Below are 23179 nucleotides of genomic sequence, written 5' to 3'. Positions count from 1 at the left end.
TTCTTTGAGGCTTTAAATTGGTATAATTGTAAAATTCAATATGAGGGAATTAAAATTGTTTTTATCTTGTTGTAAGTTAATTACTTCTTTACATAAAGTATAGGGTTTTTTTTTTTCCTTCTCTTCAGTTTTCTAAAGTTATAAGCCCAGGCATTTATTATATTTTTATAAACTAACTTAGTCATAATAAATATCCTTCAGAGTTAAGTTGCTCTGTCATTTGCATTGTCTTATCCATTTGAAATGGCACAACTCAAAATGCTTTCAGAATTGGAAGTTACAGCTGGCTCAGTCCTTACACTGTTCACAGGAAGCAAGTAGCTGCTCATGTTTTCTTTTGTGTTTTATCTTAAAGGCATAAACCAGTTCTTTTGGTTGAGTTAGTAGAGTTAAGGTAGACTAAAGTTAGATAAACATGTTTACCTGACCTCCTACACCAAATTTTAAAAATTGTTCTCCAGCTAACGAAAATGAAGTTGTACATAGTTATCAATAAATTAGATATAATTTCTGGCTATAGTGTCATGGCTTTATTGTTCAAAACTCCATTCCAGCCTCAGTAAACCCTCCATCAGTTCATTCAGCAAGCACTTGTATAGTGTCTACTGTGTGGCAAACTTTGGGTATACAGTACTGTATGAGCCATGCAAAGTCCTTGCTCTTCTGGAGCTGACTTTCTCTTCACCAGAGAACCCTGGCCCCTCTGTAATCCAGCTGGTCACCCAGTCACAAAAACGCTCACCAACTCTCATATCCTCCAACCATAATAATACTCAGAAATTGTGAATACTGATTCAAGAGTGTCTCTCACTGCATTGCTCAGGAATATGCCTTTACTTCAATTTAACTTGTTTTCCTAACTTCCCATTTCTCATCACCGTCCTCTATCTGAGAGATATTTTCTGTTCTGTAGAGATACTTTCTTGTCACTCCCCTCCGTCCAAGAGATATGTTCTGTAGAGTTATCTTCTAAACTGATGTGATGTTTACAGTAGGGATTAGATAGATAGTTACCAGAAGCTGTCCAAAGACTCAGCCTGACTTGGAGTTCTTACCTCAGCAATAGTTAGAGTACCACATTTTTTCAGTACTTTACAAAAATGTTGCTTCAAATAGTGATAAACTTGTAACCCAGATAATTTTATTTCTTCAAGTACTAAGGTCAGATTTAATGGTGTGTGTCTGAGAAAGTGGCTCGACAGGCTTCCTTCACCCTGATGGGTTCTGTATCCATGAGGTCAGAAAATAATGAGTCATAAAAACCTACATTCATTAGATTGTCTTCCTGCAAACTACTGGCAGCTGGAGTTGAAAATAGGGTTTAAAATTTCCACAGTATTAGTGGGAAAACACAGCTGGGCTATGATGCCACCTCCATTACTGAACTTCCCCAAAGTAAAAAGAAATAACTGCAGGTACTTTTCTTGTAAATATTTCCTATTTTTAAAAATAGCTTCAGATTCTTTTATATAAATAAAAATTGTAGTTCCTTCAGATTTTTTTTATGTTAAGTAGGAATTTCAGTACTTAGAGAATGTACGAAGGATGGGAAAAAATGGAGTTTGAGTAGCTGATGAGAAAAAAGGGACTGAGAATGGCCAAGGAGTAAATGAATACGTTTGCTTCTGAGAGAACACTAAGCAAAGACTGAAAAGTTGTCAATACGGTTGGCAATTTTCAGTTGCCAGAAAGGCCTAGAGTTCAGCCAAATGAATCAAGATGAGATATGGGCTATGAGTTTAATGTGGGAGTCAGTGAGCTTCTCAGAGTGTTCAAAAGTGACAGAGTCACAGGCAGGGCTCCTGAATGACAGATTCATTGTTGCAAATGCTCAGGATTTTTTTTTTTTTAGAGCAGTAACTTGTGGGGTTTTAAAAACACAGGTATCTCTCCATCTCAATATTTTCTAATTCTCTTTCCATCTGAGGATTGTTTAAATATCACAATAGTTAGTTAACACAGCATACAGGTACTGTTCCACTCACTGTGTGAATGTTTGTCATTCACCAGGCATCTTTTTAAGGCTGAGTCAGGGAAGCCAGCAGCCTCTGTTACACTGAACAACCAAAAAACCCTTAAGTAGTGACTGAGTGCCACTGTCGCATTTGAAATGTAGGCGGAACAGGAGCAAAAATGGGAGAGAAAGAAAGAAAAGGGGACCAACAAGTGCCCATTGTGGGCAAGATGAGATCGAAGGCTAACCAGAGGGAGAAACTGATAGATGCTACAGGCTGCCAGTCCCTCCTCAGTTACTCAAGGGAGTTCCTGCTTTCCCATTTAAACTTTAGAAGGAAATTCTAAGAACAGGCACTTCTGCTAAATTTAAGGTTCAGACAGCTGAATTGGAGCTGTCTGTTTCTCCTGAAGGAGAGTGGGGAAAATGCTAGGTGTATCAGTCAGTGCTCTTGATTGTAAGCAATGGAATCCACCTCTTTCTTACTACCTTAAACAAAAGGCTTCACTGAAAGTGACTCACAGCACCAGGTCTGATGGACCAGACCTGGACCACAGTAGAAACCAAGAGACTAAGGTGATCAGGAAAGCCAGGAAGCTGAGAGATGACAACTGTGTTCTCAGCAGCAGCAGCCTAGGCAGAATGCCATCTGCTGCTGATGCAGCTCGTCCCGGTCTGGTCCAGATTCAAAGTCCTGAGTAAAGCCTCCATTTTGCCAACCCCAGGCCATCCCAGGTCAACTGCTAGCAGATGGAAAATTGTCCATCTTGGCTTTCACAGTGGGAAAGGCATGGTACCAACTCTACACACATTGCTGATTTCCTCTGCTACTAGGAGGGCTGAAAGCTGGGCTACCTCTAGAACAGCACGTCCTGTACACTAGAGTCAGGGAAAGATGACTGTAAAGGATGCCAGAGGTCCTGGAACAGGCTTGTGGCCTTAAGACAGCTACTGAGAGGCTAAGAGAATGTGACTTGCTTCTTGCTACTAGAATGAAATGGCAGAAAAGAGGAGGAGAGTGCCAGTCCCAGTTCTCTCTCTGCTTAGCCCTGGATCTCGTCTTGAGAGCAAGTATGGTAGAGAGGCTGGCTGGAGGGTTAGCCTGGATGAGTAAAGCCCACTGCCCAGAGCTAGACTGTTGACCTGAACACTCTATACCGAAGTCTGTCATCTGAGAGAGCCATTTCTCCTTCAGAGGAGTTAGTCTGTTTTTACTTTTTAAAGCATGAAATTTTTATTTTCTCCCAGAAAGCCATTAACTTCAAAATCATGCTGAAGTCTGAATCTGGATATAGTCTTTCCTTCACTATTTATTTTTCTGGGTTCATGAACACAATCTTTTTTTTTTTTTTTTTTTTTTTTGGCTGCACCACACAGCTTGTGGGATCTTAGTTCCTTGACCAGGGAGCAAACACGCGTCCTTGGCGGTGAAAGTGCGGAGCACTAACCACTGCACTGCCTGGGAATTTCCCGTGGACACAACCTTGACTCAGGTGAATTTGGGAGGTAAAACTCAAGACCCTTAAATGAGATGATAGGAAGCTTTAGCATGAAGTTCAGGCTGAGTCATGGATTAAAAGATATAAAAGTTAAAGGAGGATGAAGCTGAGAAGGAGACTTTTGTTTATTTATTTTATTAAAAAAATTTTTTTAACATCTTTATTGGAGTATAATTGATTTGCAATGGTGTGTTAGTTTCTGCTTTATAACAAAGTGAATCAGCTATACATACACATATATCCCCATATCCCCTCACTCTTGCGTCTCTCTCCCACCCTCCCTATCCCACCCCTCTAGGTGGTCACAAAGCACCGAGCTGATCTCCCTGTACTATGTGGCTGCTTCCCACTAGCTATCTATTTTACATTTGGTAGTATATATAAGTCAGAAGGAGACTTTAACTTTTTTTATTTTAGATATAACTCACATACCATAGAATTCACCCAAAGTGTGCAATTTAATGTTTTTTTTAGTATATTCACAGAGTTGTGCAACCAGCACCACATTCAATTTATGAACATTTTCATCACCCCCAAAAGAAACCCTGTACCCATTAGCAGCCACTCCCCACTTCCCCCCACACCCCCGTGTACACCCTAAGGAACTACTAAACTACTGTTTGTCTCCCTATATTTGCCTATTCTGAACATTTCACATGACCGGAATTATACAATATGTGCCTTTTCTGCCTGGCTTCTTTTACTTAGCATGTTTTCAAGAGCCATCCATGTCGTAGCATGAATCCTTTCAATTCTCTTGAGTATATACCTAGGAGTAGAATTGCTGGGTCATATGATAACTCCGTGTTTAACATTTCAAGGAACTGCGGACTATTTTCCACAGCAGCTGCACCATTTTACTTTCCCTCAAGCAATATATGAGGGTTCCAATTTCTCCACATCCTGCCAACATTGTTATCTTTTTGATTATAGCCATCTTAGTGGGTATAATGAAGGATATCTCTGGGTTTGTTTCTTATTTGCATTCCCCTCATGGTTAATGATGTTGAGCATTTTTCCATGTGCCTATTGGCCATTTGTATATCTTCTTTGATGAAATGTCTATTCAAGATCCTTTGCCCATTTTTAAATTGGGTTATTTGTCCTTTTATTATTGAGTTCTAAGTGTTCTTCATATATTCTAAATACAAGTCCCTTATCAGATATATGATTTTCAAATATTTCCTCCCATTCGATGGATTGTCTGTTTTTTTTTAACATCTTTATTGGAGTATAATTGCTTTACAATGGTGTGTTAGTTTCTGCTTTATAACAAAGTGAATGAGTTATACATATGTTCCCATATCTCTTCCCTCTAGCGTCTCCCTCCCTCCCACGCTCCCTATCCCACCCCTCTAGGTGGTCACAAAGCACCGAGCTGATCTCCCTGTGCTATGCGGCTGCTTCCCACTAGCTATCTATTTTACGTTTGGTAGTGTATATATGTCCATGCCACTCTCTCACTTTGTCACAGCTTACCCTTCCCCCTCTCCATATCCTCAAGTCCATTCTCTAGTAGGTCTGTGTCTTTATTCCCTTCTTGCCCCTAGGTTCTTCATGACCTTTTTTTTTTTCTCTTAGCTTCCATATATATGTGTTAGCATACGATATTTGTTTTTCTCTTTCTGACTTACTTCACTCTGTATGACAGACTCTAGGTCCATCCATCTCACTACAAATAACTCAATTTATTTCTTTTTATGGCTGAGTAATATTCCATTGTATATATGTGCCACATCTTCTTTATCCATTCATCTGTCGATGGACACTTAGGTTGCTTCCATGTCCTGGCTATTGTAAATAGAGCTGCAATGAACATTTTGGTACATGACTCTTTTTGAATTATGGTTTTCTCAGGGTATATGCCCAGTAGTAGGATTGCTGGGTCGTATGGTAGTTCTATTTTTAGTTTTTTAAGGGACCTCCATACTGTTCTCCATAGTGGCTGTATCAATTTACATTCCCACCAACAGTGCAAGAGGGTTCCCTTTTCTCCACACTCTGTATATGGATTGTCTTTTAACTTTCTTGATGGTATCCATTGAAACACAAAACGTGTTAATTTTGATGAAGTCCGATTTATCTATTTTTTATTTTGTTGTTTGTGCTTTGGGTGTCATATGCAAGAAGGCTTTGCTTAACCCCAGGTGTTGAAGATTTACTCCTATATAATATTCTAAGAGTGTTATTATTTTAGCCCTTATATTTAGATCTGTGCTTCATTTTGAGTTAATTTTTGTATGTCCTGTGAAGAAGAGATTCTTAACTCTTTTGAAGCAGCAGTAATTGATGTTTGGTGGCAGCACATGAAGAAAGAGGAAATAGTGTAGATTTTTTTTCTCAATTTGAACTACATATACCCGGGGGCCACCCTTAACTTCTGAGTTCTTTCTCTCTCCCCATATATGTTTTTGGTTGTTTGATATTAAAGTTATTAGGCTTTCAACAAATCTTTTTTCATTGCTTGCATATTATTTAGCGTGGCAACCCCTATATAACCATTGTAAGCTGTTTATTTAGTTATATTTCACACTGGACAAAATAATCTTTACTGCCTGGAGTTACATTTTAGGAGTGAGCAAACTATTTTGTATAATGATTATTATAATAGTATCAAAACTAACTCACTGCCATTGCTATTTGTTCCCTGAGTCATAGTCTATTAAATTTGGAGCTAATATAGTAATGAACATGCTAAGGCAAACTTTTAGGAAGAAATAGACTTCCCCTTGCAGGAGTAGGTCGTTCTGATGCAGTGAGGGACACAGGCACGGTACAAGGTTTGTCCGTTACAGGAGAGACTCCCGTGACCTGGGCTCATTTCTAAGATCTGTAGGAATTTTGAATTTTAGCTGTAGTCTCACTCAAAGAATTGTGCCTGCTCTTGTTCTGACCCAATCCGGCTGTGCACTTCAATGCAGATTTCCTCTCTTAATTCCCTCTTTGGTTAGTTATGTCAGATGGCCCAGGCAGCCAGGCTGGAATCCTCAGCTCCCTTGCCAAAGTGTGTTAATTCTTCCTTCCTAACAACTCTTTCATCAGTTCTCACTGTCTCCTCCCTAGTCCAAATCCAGGTCAGTCCTGGCTCAGTTGTAAGCTCCCTGAAGTCTAGGATCATCCCTTTCCTTTCTGTAGACCCAAAGACTGATAGGAAGTATTCAGTAAATATTTCCTGATGATCTTTATTCCACCATATTTGCACAATTTTGCGACTGTATTAATGCTACTTACCCTCCTCCAGGGTAGGAGTTACAGTAAAATGATTAATACATGAAAAAGAAGGCAGCCCCTCTCCTTCTCCACACAAGGCTTGCAGGTGTGGGTGTGACCAGTTTCCTGCTACTTTGCACGCACGTGTCTCTGAGCAGCAGATGAGAAATGAAATAAAGTAGGGAATATCTCACCATGGTTAGTTATTTGGTTTTGGTGTGGATTTTTCTGAAGCATATTGATGTCCACACTCTGGAATTCTTCTTCATCTGAAATCAGAAATCTGTAATGCTGATACTCAACTCTGATCCTCATCTCTGATTGAGTCTTTCCGCTCTCTTGGGTCCCACTTCCAACAGACTTGTTCTTTGGCCTCTGGTCCCTTGAGTTTTGTATTTTTTTCCCTCCTTCTCATTTCTTTCTTGGCCTCTCTTTATTCTCTACCCAGTTTAGATCTCACGTGTAATCTCATAAATGGCGTGATCAGCAGGTTCAGCTGCCTGATACCACTGCTCTCTGCAGCTTCCAATTTCTGACCATATTTAGTGCTTCAAACTCCTAATTGCTCTTCAGTCTTCCTGTGTCCTGAAATGTACTCCATATTGCTGCCAGAGAGCAGCCATGTGTGTGCCTGGCCGAGGGTTCTGGAGGCTGAAACCCAGATCTCATTCTGCTGGCAAGAAGGGCTGTGTCTGCCCAGAGGGGACACCATCCTGTAATCGACACAAAGATACCACGTGGGCTCTCAGAGGACCTGGCTGCCCAAGCAACCTTTCTAAAATATCTGATTATTTTATTCCTCTGCATAATACTCTTCCTGGGTTCCATTGGTTAAAGCCCAAGCTCCTTAGCCTGGATTGCAGACACTCTGTGACCAAGTCTGAACTGTCTCACCAGCCATTTTTTTTTTTTTAAGAAGATGTTGGGAGTAGGAGTTTATTAATTAATTAATTTATTTTTGCTGTGTTGGGTCTTCATTTCTGTGTGAGGGCTTTCTCTAGTTGTGGCAAACGGGGGCCACTCTTCATCATGGCGCGTGGGCCTCTCACTATCGTGGCCTCTCTTGTTGCGGAGCACAAGCTCCAGACGCGCAGGCTCAGTAGTTATGGCTCACAGGCCTAGTTGCTCTGCGGCATGTGGGATCCTCCCAGACCAGGGCTCAAACCCGTGTCCCCTGCATTAGCAGGCAGATTCTCAACCGCTGCGCCACCAGGGAAGCCCTCACCAGCCTTTTGATGAGAGTTACTGTATGATTTATTACCCAAACTGGGACACTTATGAAAGGAAGGGGCACTATTATTAATTATGCCAGGACAATAAACCGAGACTCTGGGCACTTGTGTGTGACCCAGCATCCCACACCTTGGATTCTTAGGCTGTGGTGGAACCACACTGCTGGTGGTGTTCCATGGGCACGTGGTATTTACAAATCAAGAGGTTTTGACAGAGTTATTTTGACCACCCTGCTGTGAATCTGTGGACGTTTGACTTCTTTGTCTGATTAACTGTTAAAGGATTACATCAAAACATCCTCAAGGTCAAAATGTCAAGATTAAAATTGTCATAGCCTAAATGATGAGATTGGAGCATCTAAATGTTCTTCTATGTTTCTGGTTACTTGATCAGTGTACTTTCTCTCCTTAAAACTTCTATTCCCTCTTTCCCATTTTCCTGCCTTTCTCTGGTTTACTTCCACTTACCGTTTAAGACATCTTGAACATTGTTCAATATCATCTGCTCCAGTGGGCTTTCCCGACGCATCTTGGCTGGGCTCAGTGCTGGTCACCTTGTTCCCACAGCACCCACTACAAACCTGTTTCATTGTACCTGAAAAAAGTGTGTCAGAGTCGTCTGTCAGGCCTGCCTTGCCCACAGAATATAAGGTCCTTAAGGCAAGAACGCTGTCTTTTTAATCTTTGCATCCTCAGTGCCTAGCACAGGGCTTGACAAATAATAGAATCTCTGTAAATATTTGTTGACATGGACTAATTTGAATTCTTTATTGTAATACAAAGTTAAATATGCTTGCCCTTTATCTCCTGGAGAAGTTCTTAGGATACTAGCGAAGGTTTATACATACTTGGAACTTTCATGAGGTTGGCCTTTGGCATGTTGAAGTTGTAGAGATTATTGTTAGATTAATTTTCATATGATAGAAACATATAAGAGGAAGACACATACCCATAATATTAACACATGTTGTGCCAAGAGTGTGAACAGTGGTGTATTAAACTTCAGTTTGCCATGCCACAGCCGAAATTCTTCTGAGAGTGTTGGCAGAGTAATTCCTGTTTAATGCAATGAAGCTCCATGAAGCCCGGTAAATAATAGTACTCCGTTCTGTTCAATAATAGTACCCTGTGTTCTAAACTCTCGGGTTTAGGTATTTTGATTAAAGGTGTCAATGTTGTCTCAATTTTAAGTATTTGTTCTATAAGTCTAATGTATTCTTTTTCCATCTCTCTAGAATGTTTCAGATGTTTAAAGAATGGTTTTGGTTGGAAAGATTCTGGCTTCCTCCAACAATAAAGTGGTCAGATCTTGAAGATCATGATGGACTCGTCTTTGTGAAACCCTCTCATTTATGTATGACCATTCCATATGCTTTTGTCTTGATAATTATCAGACATTTTTTTGAAAAGTAAGTAGTGTTTGTATGTCTTTCCTCCCCATTCCCCTTCTTTGCCCCACCTCTAGAATAAAGAATTTTGGTAAGATTCTTAAAGAGTGTGTTGTTCGGAGGTCACCACTAATGGGCTACAGGTTCTTAGGGGAGTTCATGAAATTAAGTGCACACTAAATATTATCTAGACTGAACAAATAAAAATTAGAAACACAATCTCCTCAAGTACATTAGTTTTACAATGAAGAAAATTGAGATCAAGAGAGGTTAAGGATCACAGAGCTTATTAGTGTCAATGACGGTACAAGAACTCAGCTTGTGTTCCATGTACCATGTTGTCTGACAATGGATATGCATCCCCATGTCTTTGTTGGCAGTATTAGGAGAGTGTGACTAGGGGATGCATTATCATTTTAGAATGCCTATAAAATAGCAAAAATGGCTCATTAAAGACCAAACTTAATATTGCTTTATAGCATAGTTTACTTTAAAGGTTTATTGAAAGTTTTAATAGCAGACCTTCATTCCAAGGTATAAGGAAATCAAAGAAAAATATCAATTTGCTTTCTCAGAAAAAGTAAACTTCTTTTCTTTTTCTTAATTTAATTTAAATAGATATTACCTCCAACCTTCTATTAAAACTGTACTAGTGTTATGATAACTGAAGATAAATGTTCATCTATAATCTCTGTAGTTGTCTCTATTTCAAAAAACTGTTATTAGCACATTAATTTTTTTGGAGCAAAAACAATATTCAAATGTCAAGACTTGGATAAACTTAAGACAAAATCTGATAAAGATCATTTTGTCCAAGACTAACTGTAATGCAGATCATATGTTTATAACCATTTGCAGGGTCCTTATCTCAAGAGTTAGTTTGACCAACTCTGTTTCATGGATTGTCCAAAAGGTTTTTGTACAAATAACAGCTTCACTTGGGCCAACAATGTGCTATTGCTATTGGGAGGAAAAGAAAGCCCCTCAATACCACTAAGCTCTAGCTGAGAACATTTGAAAATGTTCTCCCTTTTTGACAGTTAATTTTACTTTTACTCACATGTTTGGATTTGTCAAAGAATGCCTAAATAAAGTAGCATTGTGCCACTGCACTTCCAAATTAGCAAATTACTCTGCTGTCCTGAAATACTTGCTTTTCTTGCAGTGTCTGGTGATCTTTGAACTTGTCATCCAGGTCCTCTACTTATTTGCACTGCAGATTTCCTACCTTTTGGTGGACAGATCCATTTTTAACATTTTGATCAGACAGTGAACTAGAAAAATTTTTGTTTGCCAAAGCAGCATAGTTGTGGAGGACCAACTTGTTATGCCCTGGTCTTGGCCTCTCCAACAATTATCAGGAAGGAATCCAATCTTCTTTTAATTCCTAGGACCATTCTTGCTTCTTCTCAAGGGGTTAAGTATAGTCTTTTGTAACTCCTTATAACTTTAACTACCAATTACTCACGCTTAGTTTTTTCCATCCCATGACACTACAGAAAACTATGTGTTGCTCCACTAATCTCATATCTCTCTTTTTTTTCATATTTCTTTTAATGCAATAGAAGGAAGGAAAATTTAACATGGGAGCAAGATCATGCTTTTTGAAGTATAAGTTTATATTTTTTCAGGGCTTCTATATCATTTGCCTTAGACTAAAACACTTAGATCATAAATAAAATATTTCTTACACCTTGCATTTGAATAGAAACTTATATTTTAAGAGGTACAGAAAATCATAAGTGGTGTGATCTCAGTCAAGAAAATGAGAGGTAAGTGAGATGGCCAAGGTCACATGGTTAGTATGTCGGGAGTAGATCTGGGACTTTAACCCCCATGGTATGACACCAGGTTCAGGGTTGCTGGGTTTTTATTTTCCCCTGTACCGGTACTTCTTGGACTTTCACAATGAAATACTCCTGGTGGCAAAAGAGAGTAAATTAATATCCTTTGGGAGTATAGAAGACATGGCTTAAGGGAATGATAGCAAATGTGAACTTTTCTTAACTATCAAAAATTCGTATAAATTTGACACAGTGTTTCAGCATATCCTATGGTATATGTATCACAAGAACGCTTCCTTCTTTTGTCCTGGACTGTGTTTGTGTTACACCTCCTCATTCTAGGAAGTGACCAGGAGTTGTGATTTGACTGGCTTATTTTTATCTTTTAGTACTAACCAGGAGCCATTTAAGATGAGGAAGTAAGGGCCCTTCCCAGAAAGGAGTAGAGAGACAGATGGATAAAGAACAAACAAGTAGATCATTTGAAAGTGACTGACATTTGCTTTGTATTTAGAATTTCCTTTCCTTACAAGTTTTACCTTATGTTTTAATTTTTTTGGTGGGGAGGGGTCTAGAATAACAATTTCTAACTAGTATATCCAGACTCTTCTATACATTCTTTTTTGTGTCTGAAGTATGATTTAGAGAGGATCTAAGCTACTCAAATTTAAGCACTTGTGGAATAAGCACATTATCTCAGAGTAAATTATGGTCCTGGAAGAGTCCAAGGCAGGGATGGGGGTGGTAAAATCAGAAGGTAATCTTTTTGCTTTTACTTAATGGTACAATGAATAGATACCCCACCTCTACCATTTCCACTGAGCAACATGAGGGCATGATGGGATTCTTTAAAGAAGGGTAGGTGTAGCAGTTTACAGGAGTTGAAAAAGGATTGTTGCTAACCGTCTTCAATTGAAAGTCTCAAAATAGTACATTGGACTTAAATGTTATCTGAGACTTGCATTACTTCAGATATTTTGTTCTCTCATATAAAACCCTCTGATTAAATCTGGTCAAAGAGCCTTTCAAACCTTAGGAAATGGGAATCAATCTTAATGGCAATAGGCTATTGTTTCTGTTTAGGAGAAGTATTTAAACTTCACATGCTTTTTTTTTTTTTTGCGGTTCGAGGGCCGCGGGCCTTTCACTGCTGTGGCCTCTCCCGTTGCCGAGCACAGGCTCCGGACGCGCAGGCTCAGCGGCTATGGCCCACGGGCGCAGCTGCTCCGCGGCACGTGGGATCCTCCCAGACCGTGGCATGAACCCGCGTCCCCTGCATCGGCAGGCGGACTCTCAACCACTGCGCCACCAGGGAAGCCCTCACATGCTTAATATCAGCCTAGGCCTGCCTTCTTTTTTATTCTACAAAGCAATATTGAAAAAAAAAATATGTGGGGCGTAGTGCTCTGGGATTCCTTGGCTTTTGGCTCACAGGTAACTGATGTAGTGCTAAAGGAAGAGCGGGCTATGTGGGTGTCTGAATGAGGCCATCTGAGGGCTCAGTTCTGCAGTAGTAGCAAACCTGAGACTCATTCCCTGGTAATTAACCTAACTTTGAACCATTTACATGGGAGCAGAAGTTCACGTTCTCTTTTCTTCCTCTTGGACTTTTCCCTTCTATTCTATATCAATAAAATGAAAGTTCAAGAAATTTCATCTTAGTCTAAGGTCCTTCTAGAGCTAAGATCTGTCATTTCCCTCTTCAGTTCAGTTTATCAAATACTTATTGTGCTTCTTTATTCTCTCCTTTTTCAAAATAGGTTTTTAATTAAGTACCTATTCATATTTATTTACACTTACATAACATGAATTGATTGATTTTCTAGATTTCTTTGAAATGAAAGGATAATGCTAAAGTAGAAAACTGTACTTATATACTTCCTCTGTTCTACTGAAAATGTTATTTCTGTCCTTGAAACTTGGACATGTTAACAAACAGGACCATTATTTCTCTTTTTTTTCTTTCTTTCTTTCTTTCTTTCTTTCTTTCTTTCTTTCTTTCTTTCTTTCTTTCTTTCTTTTTCTTTCTTTCTTCCTTCCTTCCTTCCTTCCTTCCTTCCTTCCTTCCTTCCTTTCTTTCTTTCCTTTCTTTCTTTCTTTCTTTCTTTCTTTCTTTCTTTCTTTTCTTTCTTTCTTTCATCTTTATTGGAGTATATTTGCTTTACAATGGTGTGCTAGTTTCTGCTTTATAACAAAGTGAATGAGTTATACATATACATATGTTCCCATATCTCTTACCTCTTGCATCTCCCTCCCTCCCACCCTCCTTATCCCACACCTCTAGGTGGTCACAAAGCACCGAGCTGATCTCCCTGTGCTATGCGGCTGCTTCCCACTAGCTATCTATTTTACATTTGGTAGTGTGTATATGTCCATGCCACTCTCTTACTTTGTCACAGCTTACCCTTCCCCCTCCCCATATCTTCAAGTCCATTCTCTAGTAGGTCTGTGTCTTTACTCCTGTCTTACCCCTAGGTTCTTCATGACATTTTTTTTTAATTCCATATATATGTGTTAGCATATGATATTTGTCTTTCTCTTTCTGACTTACTTCACTCTATAAGACAGACTCCAGGTCCATCCACCTCATTACAAATAGCTTAATTTCATTTCTTTTTATGGCTGAGTAATATTCCATTGTATATATGTGCCACATCTTCTTTATCCATTCATCCTCTAATGGACACTTAGGTTGTTTCCATCTCCTGGCTATTGTAAATAGAGCTGCAATGAACATTTTGGTACATGACTCTTTTTGAATTATGGTTTTCTCAGGGTATATGCCCAGTAGTACAATTGCTGGGTCATAATGTAGTTCTATTTTTAGTTTTTTAAGGGACCTCCATACTGTTCTCCATAGTGGCTATACCAATTCACATTCCCACCATCAGTGTAAGAGTGTTCCCTTTTCTCCACAACCTCTCCAGCATTTATTGTTTCTAGATTTTTTGATGATGGCCATTCTGACTGGTGTGAGATGATATCTCATTGTAGTTTTGATTTGCATTTCTCTAATGATTAATAATGTTGAGCATTCTTTCATGTGTTTGTTGGCAGTCTGTATGTCTTCTTTGGAGAAATGTCTATTTAGGTCTTCTGCTCATTTTTGGATTGGGTTTTTTGTTTTTTTGTTATTGAGCTGCATGAGCTGCTTGTAAATTTTGGAGATTAATCCTTTGTCAGTTGCTTCATTTGCAAATATTTTCTCCCATTCTGAGGGTTCTGTTTTGGTCTTGTTTATGGTTTCCGTTGCTGTGCAAAAGCTTTGAAGTTTCTTTAGGTCCCATTTGTTTATTTTTGTTTTTATTTACATTTCTCTGGGAGTTGGGTCAAAAAGGATCTTGCTGTGTTTTATGTCATAGAGTGTTCTGCCTATGTTTTCCTCTAAGAGTTTGATAGTGTCTGGCCTTACATTTAGGTCTTTAAACCATTTTGAGTTTATTTTTGTGTATGGTGTTAGGGAGTGATCTAATCTCATACTTTTACATGTACCTGTCCTGTTTTCCCAGCACCACTTATTTATTTTTATTTTTTTAAATTTTAATTAATTAATTAATTAATTTTGGGCTGTGTTGGGTCTTTGTTTCTGTGCGAGGGCTTTCTCTAGTTGCGGCGAGTGGGGGCCACTCTTCATAGTGGTGTGCGGGCCTCTCATTGTCGCGGCCTCTCTTGTTGCAGAGCACAAACTCCAGACTTGCAGGCTCAGTAGTGTGGCTCATGGGCCTAGTTGCTCTGCGGCATGTGGGACCTTCCCAGACCAGGGCTTGAACCCGTGTCCCCTGCATTGGCAGGCAGATTCTCAACCACTGCGCCACCAGGGAAGCCCACAGCACCACTTATTGAAGAGGCTGTCCTTTTTCCACTGTACATTCCTGCCTCCTTTATCGAAGATAAGGTGACCATATGTGCATGGGTTTATCTCTGGACTTTCTATCCTGTTCTATTGATCTATATTTCTGTTTTTGTGCCAGTACCATACTATCTTGATTACTGTAGCTTTGTAGTATAGTCTGAAGTCAGGGAGCCTGATTCCTCCAGCTCCGTTTTTCGTTCTCAAGATTGCTTTGGCTATTTGGGGTCTTTTGTGTTTCTGTACAAATTGTGAAATTTTTTTTTCTAGTTCTGTGAAAAATGCCAGTGGTAGTTTGATAGGAATTGCATTGAATCTGTAGATTGCTTTGGGTAGTAGAGTCATTTTCACAATGTTGATTCTTCCAATCGAAGAACATGGTATATCTCTCCATTTATTTGTATCATCTTTAATTTCTTTCATCAGTGTCTTATAATTTTCTGCATACAGGTCTTTTGTCTCCTTAGGTAGGTTTATTCCTAGATATTTTATTCTTTTTGTTGCAATGGTAAATGGGAGTGTTTTCTTGATTTCACTTTCAGATTTTTCATCATTAGTGTATAGAAATGCCAGGGATTTCTGTGCATTAATTTTGTACCCTGCTACTTTACCAAATTCATTGATTAGCTCTAGTAGTTTTCTGGTAGCATCTTTAGGATTCTCTATGTATAGTATCATGTCACCTGCAAAAAGTGACAGCTTTACTTCTTCTTTTCGAATTTGGATTCCTTTTATTTCCTTTTCTTCTCTGATTGCTGTGGCTAAAACTTCCAAAACTATGTTGAATAAGAGTGGTGAGAGTGGGCAACCTTGTCTTCTTCCTGATCTTAGTGGAAATGGTTTCACTTTTTCACCACTGAGGACGATTTTGGCTGTGGGTTTGTCATATATGGCCTTTATTATGTTGAGGAAAGTTCCCTCTATGCCTACTTTCTGCAGGGTTTTTTTTAATCATAAATGGGTATTGAATTTTCTCAGAAGCTTTCTCTGCATCTATTGAGATGACCATATGGTTTTTGTCCTTCAATTTGTTAATATGGTGTATCACATTGATTGATTTGCATATATTGAAGAATCCTTGCATTCCAGGAATAAACCCCACTTGATCATGGTGTATGATCCTTTTAACGTGCTGTTGGATTCTGTTCGCTAGTATTTTGTTGAGGATTTTTGCATCTATGTTTATCAGTGATATTGGGCTGTAGTTTTCTTTCTTTGTGACATCCTTGTCTGGTTTTGGTATCAAGGTGATGGTGGCCTCGTAGAATGAGTTTGGGAGTGTTCCTCCCTCTGCTATATTTTGGAAGAGTTTGAGAAGGGTAGGTGTTAGCTCTTCTCTAAATGTTTGATAGAATTTGCCTGTAAAGCCATCTGGTCCTGGGCTTTTGTGTGTTGGAAGATTTTTAATCACAGTTTCAATTTCAGTGCTTGTGATCAGTCTGTTCATATTTTCTATTTCTTCCTGATTTAGTCTTGGCAGGTTGTGCTTTTCTAAGAATTTGTTCATTTCTTCCAGGTTGTCCATTTTATTGGCATAGAGTTGCTTGTAGTAATCTCTCATGATCTTTTGTACTTCTGCAGTGTCAGTTGTTACTTCTCCTTTTTCATTTCTAATTCTATGAATTTGAGTCTTCTCCCTTTTTTTCTTGATGAGTCTGGCTAATGGTTTATCCATTTTGTTTATCTTCTCAAAGAACCAGCTTTTAGTTTTATGGATCTTTGCTATAGTTTCCTTCATTTATTTTTCATTTATTTCTGATCTGATTTTTATGATTTCTTTCCTTCTGCTAACTTTGGGTTTTTTTTTTCTTCTTTCTCTAATTGCTTTAGGTGCAAGATTAGGTTTTTTATTCGAGATGTTTCCTGTTTCTTAAAGTAGGATTGTATTACTATAAACTTCCCTCTTAGAACTGCTTTTGCTGCATCCCATAGGTTTTGGGTCGTCGTGTCTCCATTGTCATTTGTTTGTAGGTATTTTTTTATTTCCTCTTTGATTTCTTCAGTGATCACTTCGTTATTAAGTACTGTATTGTTTAGCCTCCATGTGTTTGTATTTTTTACAGATGTTTTCCTGTAATTGATATCTAGTCTCATAGCATTTTGGTCGGAAAAGATACTTGATACAATTTCAATTTTCTTAAATTTACCAAGGCTTGATTTGTGACCCAAGATATGATCTATCCTGGAGAATGTTCCATGAGCACTTGAGAAAAGTGTGCATTCTGTTGTTTTTGGATGGAATGTCCTATAGATATCAATTAAGTCCATCTTGTTTAATGTATCATTTAGAGCTTGTGTTTCCTTATTTATTTTCATTTTGGATGATCTGTCCATTGGTGAAAGTGGGGTGTTAAAGTCCCCTACTATGAATGTGTTACTGTTGATTTCCCCTTTAATGGCTGTTAGTATTTGCCTTATGTATTGAGGTGCTCCTATGTTGGGTGCATAAATATTTACAATTGTTATATCTTCTTCTTGGATCAATCCCTTGATCATTATGTCGTGTCCTTCTTTGTCTCTTGTAATAGTCTTTATTTTAAAGTCTATTTTGTCTGATATGAGAATTGCTACTCCAGCTTTCTTTTGGTTTCCATTTGCATGGAATATCTTTTTCCATCCCCTCACTTTCAGTCTGTATGTGTCTCTAGGTCTGAAGTGGGTCTCTTGTAGACAGCATATATATGGGTCTTGTTTTTGTATCCATTCAGCCAATCTGTGTCTTTTGGTGGGAGCATTTAATCCATTTACATTTAAGGTAATTATCAATATGTATGTTCCTATTCCCATTTTCTTAATTGTTTTGGGTTCGTTATTGTAGGTCGTTTCCTTCTCTTGTGTTTCTTGCCTAGAGAAGGTCCTTTAGCATTTGCTGTAAAGCTGGTTTGGTGGTGCTGAACTCTCTCAGCTTTTGCTTGTCTGTAAAGGTTTTAATTTCTCCATCAAATCTGGATGAGATCCTTGCTGGGTAGAGTAATCTTGGTTTTGGGTTTTTCTCCTTCATCACTTTAAATATATCCTGCCAGTCCCTTCTAGCTTGCAGAGTTTCTGCTGAAAGATCAGCTGTTAACCTTATGGGGATTCCCTTGTGTGTTATTTGTTGGTTTTCCCTTGCTGCTTTTAATATGTTTTCTTTCTATTTAATTTTTGACAGTTTGATTAATATGTATCTTGGCGTGTTTCTCCTTGGATTTATCCTGTATGGGACTCTCTGTGCTTCCTGGACTTGATTAACTATTTCCTTTCCCAGATTAGGGAAGTTTTCAACTATAATCTCTTCAAATATTTTCTCAGTCCCTTTCTTTTTCTCTTCTTCTTCTGGAACCCCTATAACTCGAATGTTGGTGCATTTAAGGTTGTCCCAGAGGTCTCTGAGACTGTCCTTAGTTCTTTTCATTCTTTTTTCTTTATTCTGCTCTGCAGTAGTTATTTCCACTATTTTATCTTCCAGGTCACTTATCCGTTCTTCTGCCTCAGTTGTTCTGCTATTGATCCCTTCTAGAGTATTTATTTTATTTATTTATTTATTTATTTTTCTGCAGTACATGGGCCTTTCACTGCTGTGGCCTCTCCCTTTGCGGAGCACAGGCTCCAGACGCGCAGGCTCAGCAGCCATGGCTCACAGGCCCAGCCAGTCCGTGGCATGTGGGATCGTCCCAGACCGGGGCACGAACCCGCGCCCCCTGCATCGGCAGGCGGACTCCCAACCACTGTGCCACCAGGGAAGCCCGATCTAGAGTGTTTTTAATTTCATTTATTGTGTTGTTCATCATTGCTTGTATCTTTAGTTCTTCTAGATCCTTGTTAAATGTTTCTTGCATTTTCTCTATTCTATTTCCAAGATTTTGGATCATCTTTACTATCATTATTCTGAATTCTTTTTCATGTAGACTGCCTATTTCCTCTTCATTTGTTAGATCTGCTGGGTTTTTATCTTGCTCCTTCATCTGCTGAGTGTTTTTCTGTCTTCTCATTTTGCTTATCTTACTGTGTTTGGGGTCTCCTTTTCGCACGCTGCAGGTTCATAGTTCCCGTTGTTTTCGGTGTCTGTCCCCAGTGGCTAAAGGTGGTTCAGTGGGCTGTGTAGGCTTCCTGGTGGAGGGGACTAGTGCCTGTGTTCTGGTGGATGAGGCTGGATCTTGTCTTTCTGGTGGGCAGGTCCACCTCTGGTGGTATGTTTTGGGGTGTCTGTGGACTTATTATGATTTTAGGCAGCCTCTCTGCTAATGGGTGGGGTTGTGTTCCTGTCTTGCTAGTTGTTTGGCATAGGGTGTCCCGCACTGTAGCTTGGTGGTCGTTGAGTGAAGCTTGGTGCTGGTGTTGAGATGGAGATCTCTGGGAGATTTTTATGTGGAGCTGGGAGGTCTCTTGTGGACCAGTGTCCTGAAGTTGGCTCTCCCACCTCAGAGGCACAGCACTGACTCCTGGCTGCAGCACCAAGAGCGTTTCATCCACATGGCTCTCTTCTCTTCAAACCTGCTAGGCACTGGTTTGGCCCAGACCTGCTGGGATCAGAGGAGACCACATAATTTGTGCCGTACCTGCCAAGGAGCAAGTCTTCTTTAAATTAATGCTTTGACTGTAGATATGATCCTCATATCCACAAATATGCTATGGATATGTATTTTTATCCATTGTGTATACTTATCCACCCTTTATCTCTCACATGATTCCCTAGAGGGGAATGTTATACTTCGTTTGGCTTTGAGATTGGTTGTATTCCCTTATTGAATAAATCTTCTTTTCTTAATCCTGCTTTGCTTTTTTATTTTTGCTAATTTCTTCATTTCTAATATTTGAGGAGATAACATTGAGTGAGTGTGATTGAGAACCCTGCCATATTAAACCATTTTGTATTTGCGTTATTCTACTAGTAAAGACAGTGAGTGTTTTCTCCAATAAAAATTTTTAACTAGTAGGTTAGATAAATGACCCAATTCTGTTATTTATCCAAAATCCTGTCATATATGTTTTTTGAGTCTTTGTTAGTTTTAAGATCATCTAAGTTTTTGTTTTATTTGGAACTTTTATGCAGAGGGGGAGTTAATCATATTCCTTGAACCACAGCATGTCTTTGGTCTGTATTAGATCTCTTTTGATTGATTGACTGATTTCAATTAACTTTTTCATTAACTACCTTTTATCCTCATTTCCTAGTCCTGTTGCCATTCTTGCTGTAGGTATTTGATGGCTTTTTGTTTGTATAACCCAGTCAAACATGAGAATGAACATAAAGTACATGTATTGTTAGTTGACATAAATGGTATAGTAAGAAGACCTTCTTCCATATCTTCTTTTTTTTTTAATATAGCACTGTGCTTTATGATCTATCCACATTGCTCTGTGTACATATGGTGCATAATAAGTTTGTTTTTTATGTCTCTGAAATGTATAGGTCATTTTCAGGAGAACTTAGGCCATCTGGAAGTTGGATTGGCTTATATATTTTATCAGAGTATTTTAGGAAAATTTTTTATTTATTTATTTATTTTTGGCCATGCAGTGTGGCATGTGGGATCTTAGTTCCCTTATCAGGGATTGAACCCATGCCCCATGCATTGGGAATGTGGAGTCTCAACCACTGGACCGCCAGGGAAGTCCCTAGGAAAATTGTTATTCAACAATGAATTTAAGGGTTAAATGATCATTCATAACTAAAATTTCCAGCATTTAATTAAACACAGAAACTTCTAAGTAAGTACTAGAATAGCCTGACCCGGCAGATAATGGAGGCTTTGTTAGAAATGAAGGAAGAATAGGGACATATCATGCTTTTAAAAAATCATCTTTACTGAGGTATGATTTACATACAAGAAAGTTCATCCAAAATTTGACACATTTTGACAAAAGTAAACAGTCATGTAACTATCACCACGATTATGATATAGGAGATTTCCATTGGCTGAAAACACCCCTGTACCCTATTCAGTTAATCCTCTTCCTACTTACTATCTCCTCACAATCACTAAAATGCTTTCTGTCAGTATAATTTTGCCTTTTCTAAGATTTCCTATAGATGGAATCATATAGATTATAGTCTTTTGTGTCTGATTTCTTTCACTTAGCATAATGCTTTTGAGATTTTTTTCATGTCATTATATGTATCAATGATTCCTTGTCATTTCTTAGTAGTCTCAACATATTGATATATTGCAATTTATTATCCTTTAATTAGTTGATGGAAATTTGGATTCTTTACAGTTTTTGGCTATAATGAATAAAACTTCTCTGAATATTTGAATAGAAGAATTTGGGCATATGCTTTTATTTCTCTTGTTAAATTGCTAAAATGTTCTTCAAAAGACATTGTTAATGTATGTGTATCTATACAATAGATTATTTGGCAATAAAAAGGACTGAAGTCCAAATGCGTCCAAATACATTGATGTATCTCAAAAACATTAAACTCAATGAAAGAAGCCAGGCACAAGCAACCACATATTGTATGATTCCATTATGTTAAATATCCACAAAAGGTACAGCTATAAAGACAGGAAGTAGATTAGTGACTGCCTGTGGCATGATTAACAGGAAAGAGGGACTAACGTAAATATGTATGAGGTATTATAGTGGGATGATGAAAATGTTCTAAAGCTGACTCATGGTGATAATGTACAGCTTGGTAAATTTAATAAAAAAGAAAAAAATCACTGAGTAGTATACTTGAAAATGGTGAATTATACGATATGTAAAAATGCATTAATTGTTATTTTTAAAAGATGTCAGTAAAATTAAAAGATAAGACAGACTAGGAGAAAATGTGAACAAAACATATATCTGATGAGGGACTTAAATTCAGAATATATAACTCAATAATATATTAAATTCAGAATATGTAACTCAATAATAAATAACTTGATTTTTTTTAATGGGCAGAATATTTGAGCAGAAACCTCACCAAAGGAGATATACAAATAGCAAGTAAACACATAAAAAGATGTTCAACATCATTAGTCATTAGCAAAATGCAAATTAAAACCACTACACACTGAAAGTTAACAAAAATGTCAGAGTAAGGGCCTCTGAAAATTTTCTCCTTCCTAAAATCAGAAAACTAGCAAAAACTGTCAAGATCAACTTTTCAAAATTTAGAATTAGTCAAAGACTTGCAGCAATCTGGAGAGTGTTATTTAAGAAAAATAGCTGACTGTTGGAAAGAACAGCAAGCTTTGTGGCATTTTAACTTGCCCTATTTCTGTCCTTACCTTTCTTCCTCTGTGATAGTCTTGAAAAACCAACAGCCCACAATTTCAGTGGAAACCAGCAGCCTGGCAGCCGTTGAAGGAAGCAGAACAGAGTTGGAGCTCCTTCAAAGCATCATTCCCAAAAAGCTGTCATTATCTGACCTGTCTAGTGGTTCCCTGGAAGGGCATTACTCACAAGCTGTCTTTGTTTGCCTTTTTCCTTGGGGAGAAGAAGGGTGCTTGTCTAAAACAATTAAATGCAATCGATTAACTTTGGAACTGCCTGAGGTAATGGATAGCAGTTGGGGCAAACAATAAACTAACAGCTTTTCTTTTTAAAGGATAAGCTGGGAAATGATATGTCCATAGGGGGTTTTGAAAAGCTCTGGCTTATTCTTGGAAATTAGAAGACCACTTGAATTTGTAGAGCTTTGGGCATGCCCAGGGCCATCCACATGCTCAGGTAAGACCTTAGTAGACCTTAAGTTCTCACCTCTGGATGACCTTGAGGCTCTGTGCAAACAGGAAGTGAAGGCTAAGGCAGAGTTGCCCACTATCTTAGTGTTGAAGGTGTGCCCTGAAACATACACAGAGCCCCTTAGTAAACACTGGAAGACTTATTGGTTCCAGGCATTTAAGGAAATATCTGTCTAATCATTAGGAGACCACTAAGCTAACCTAATAGATACTTTAGTGCCCACACATGACAAAGAATACAGACTTTACAGATCAGTTCAAAAATGTAAACAAACAAATGGACAACAACAAACTCTGAGTATGGGGATAATCTGATTTCCAGAGTTGTCACATTATATTATTAAACTTGTCCACTTTTCAACAAAAAATTATAAGACATGCAAAGAAACAAGAAAGTATGGCCCATACACAGGAAAAAAGCAGCAATCAATAGAGTGTCCCTTACAAAGCCTAGATGTTGGACTTCTTATTAGACAAGACTTTAAGTCAGCTATTTTAAATATGTTCAGAGAACTAAAGAAAACCATGCTTAAAAACTAAGGAAAGAATGAGAACAATGTCTCACTAAATTAAGAATATCAATAAAGAGATAAAAATTATAAAA

General features: G+C 38.4%; 1 protein-coding gene across 1 annotated transcript in view; it reads left to right on the top strand.

Annotated features, from left to right (window-relative positions):
* The window catches only part of CERS3 (ceramide synthase 3), a 123255-nt gene that overhangs the window by 11604 nt on the left and 88472 nt on the right, over positions 1 to 23179 (top strand). The window contains exon 2 of the mRNA XM_027083229.1: positions 9131 to 9304. Within this exon, the coding sequence (XP_026939030.1) occupies positions 9132 to 9304 (173 nt within the window). The 5' untranslated portion in view covers position 9131. The remainder of the gene's footprint in view (positions 1 to 9130; positions 9305 to 23179) is intronic.

This window comes from Aethalodelphis obliquidens, unplaced genomic scaffold, assembly GCF_003676395.1.
Source record: "Aethalodelphis obliquidens isolate GAN/ISIS:26980383/991018 unplaced genomic scaffold, ASM367639v1 scaffold49, whole genome shotgun sequence".
Lineage (NCBI taxonomy): Eukaryota > Metazoa > Chordata > Mammalia > Artiodactyla > Delphinidae > Aethalodelphis > Aethalodelphis obliquidens.
Note: the sequence above shows the minus strand (reverse complement) of the source record. Positions and strands in the feature narration are given on the sequence as shown.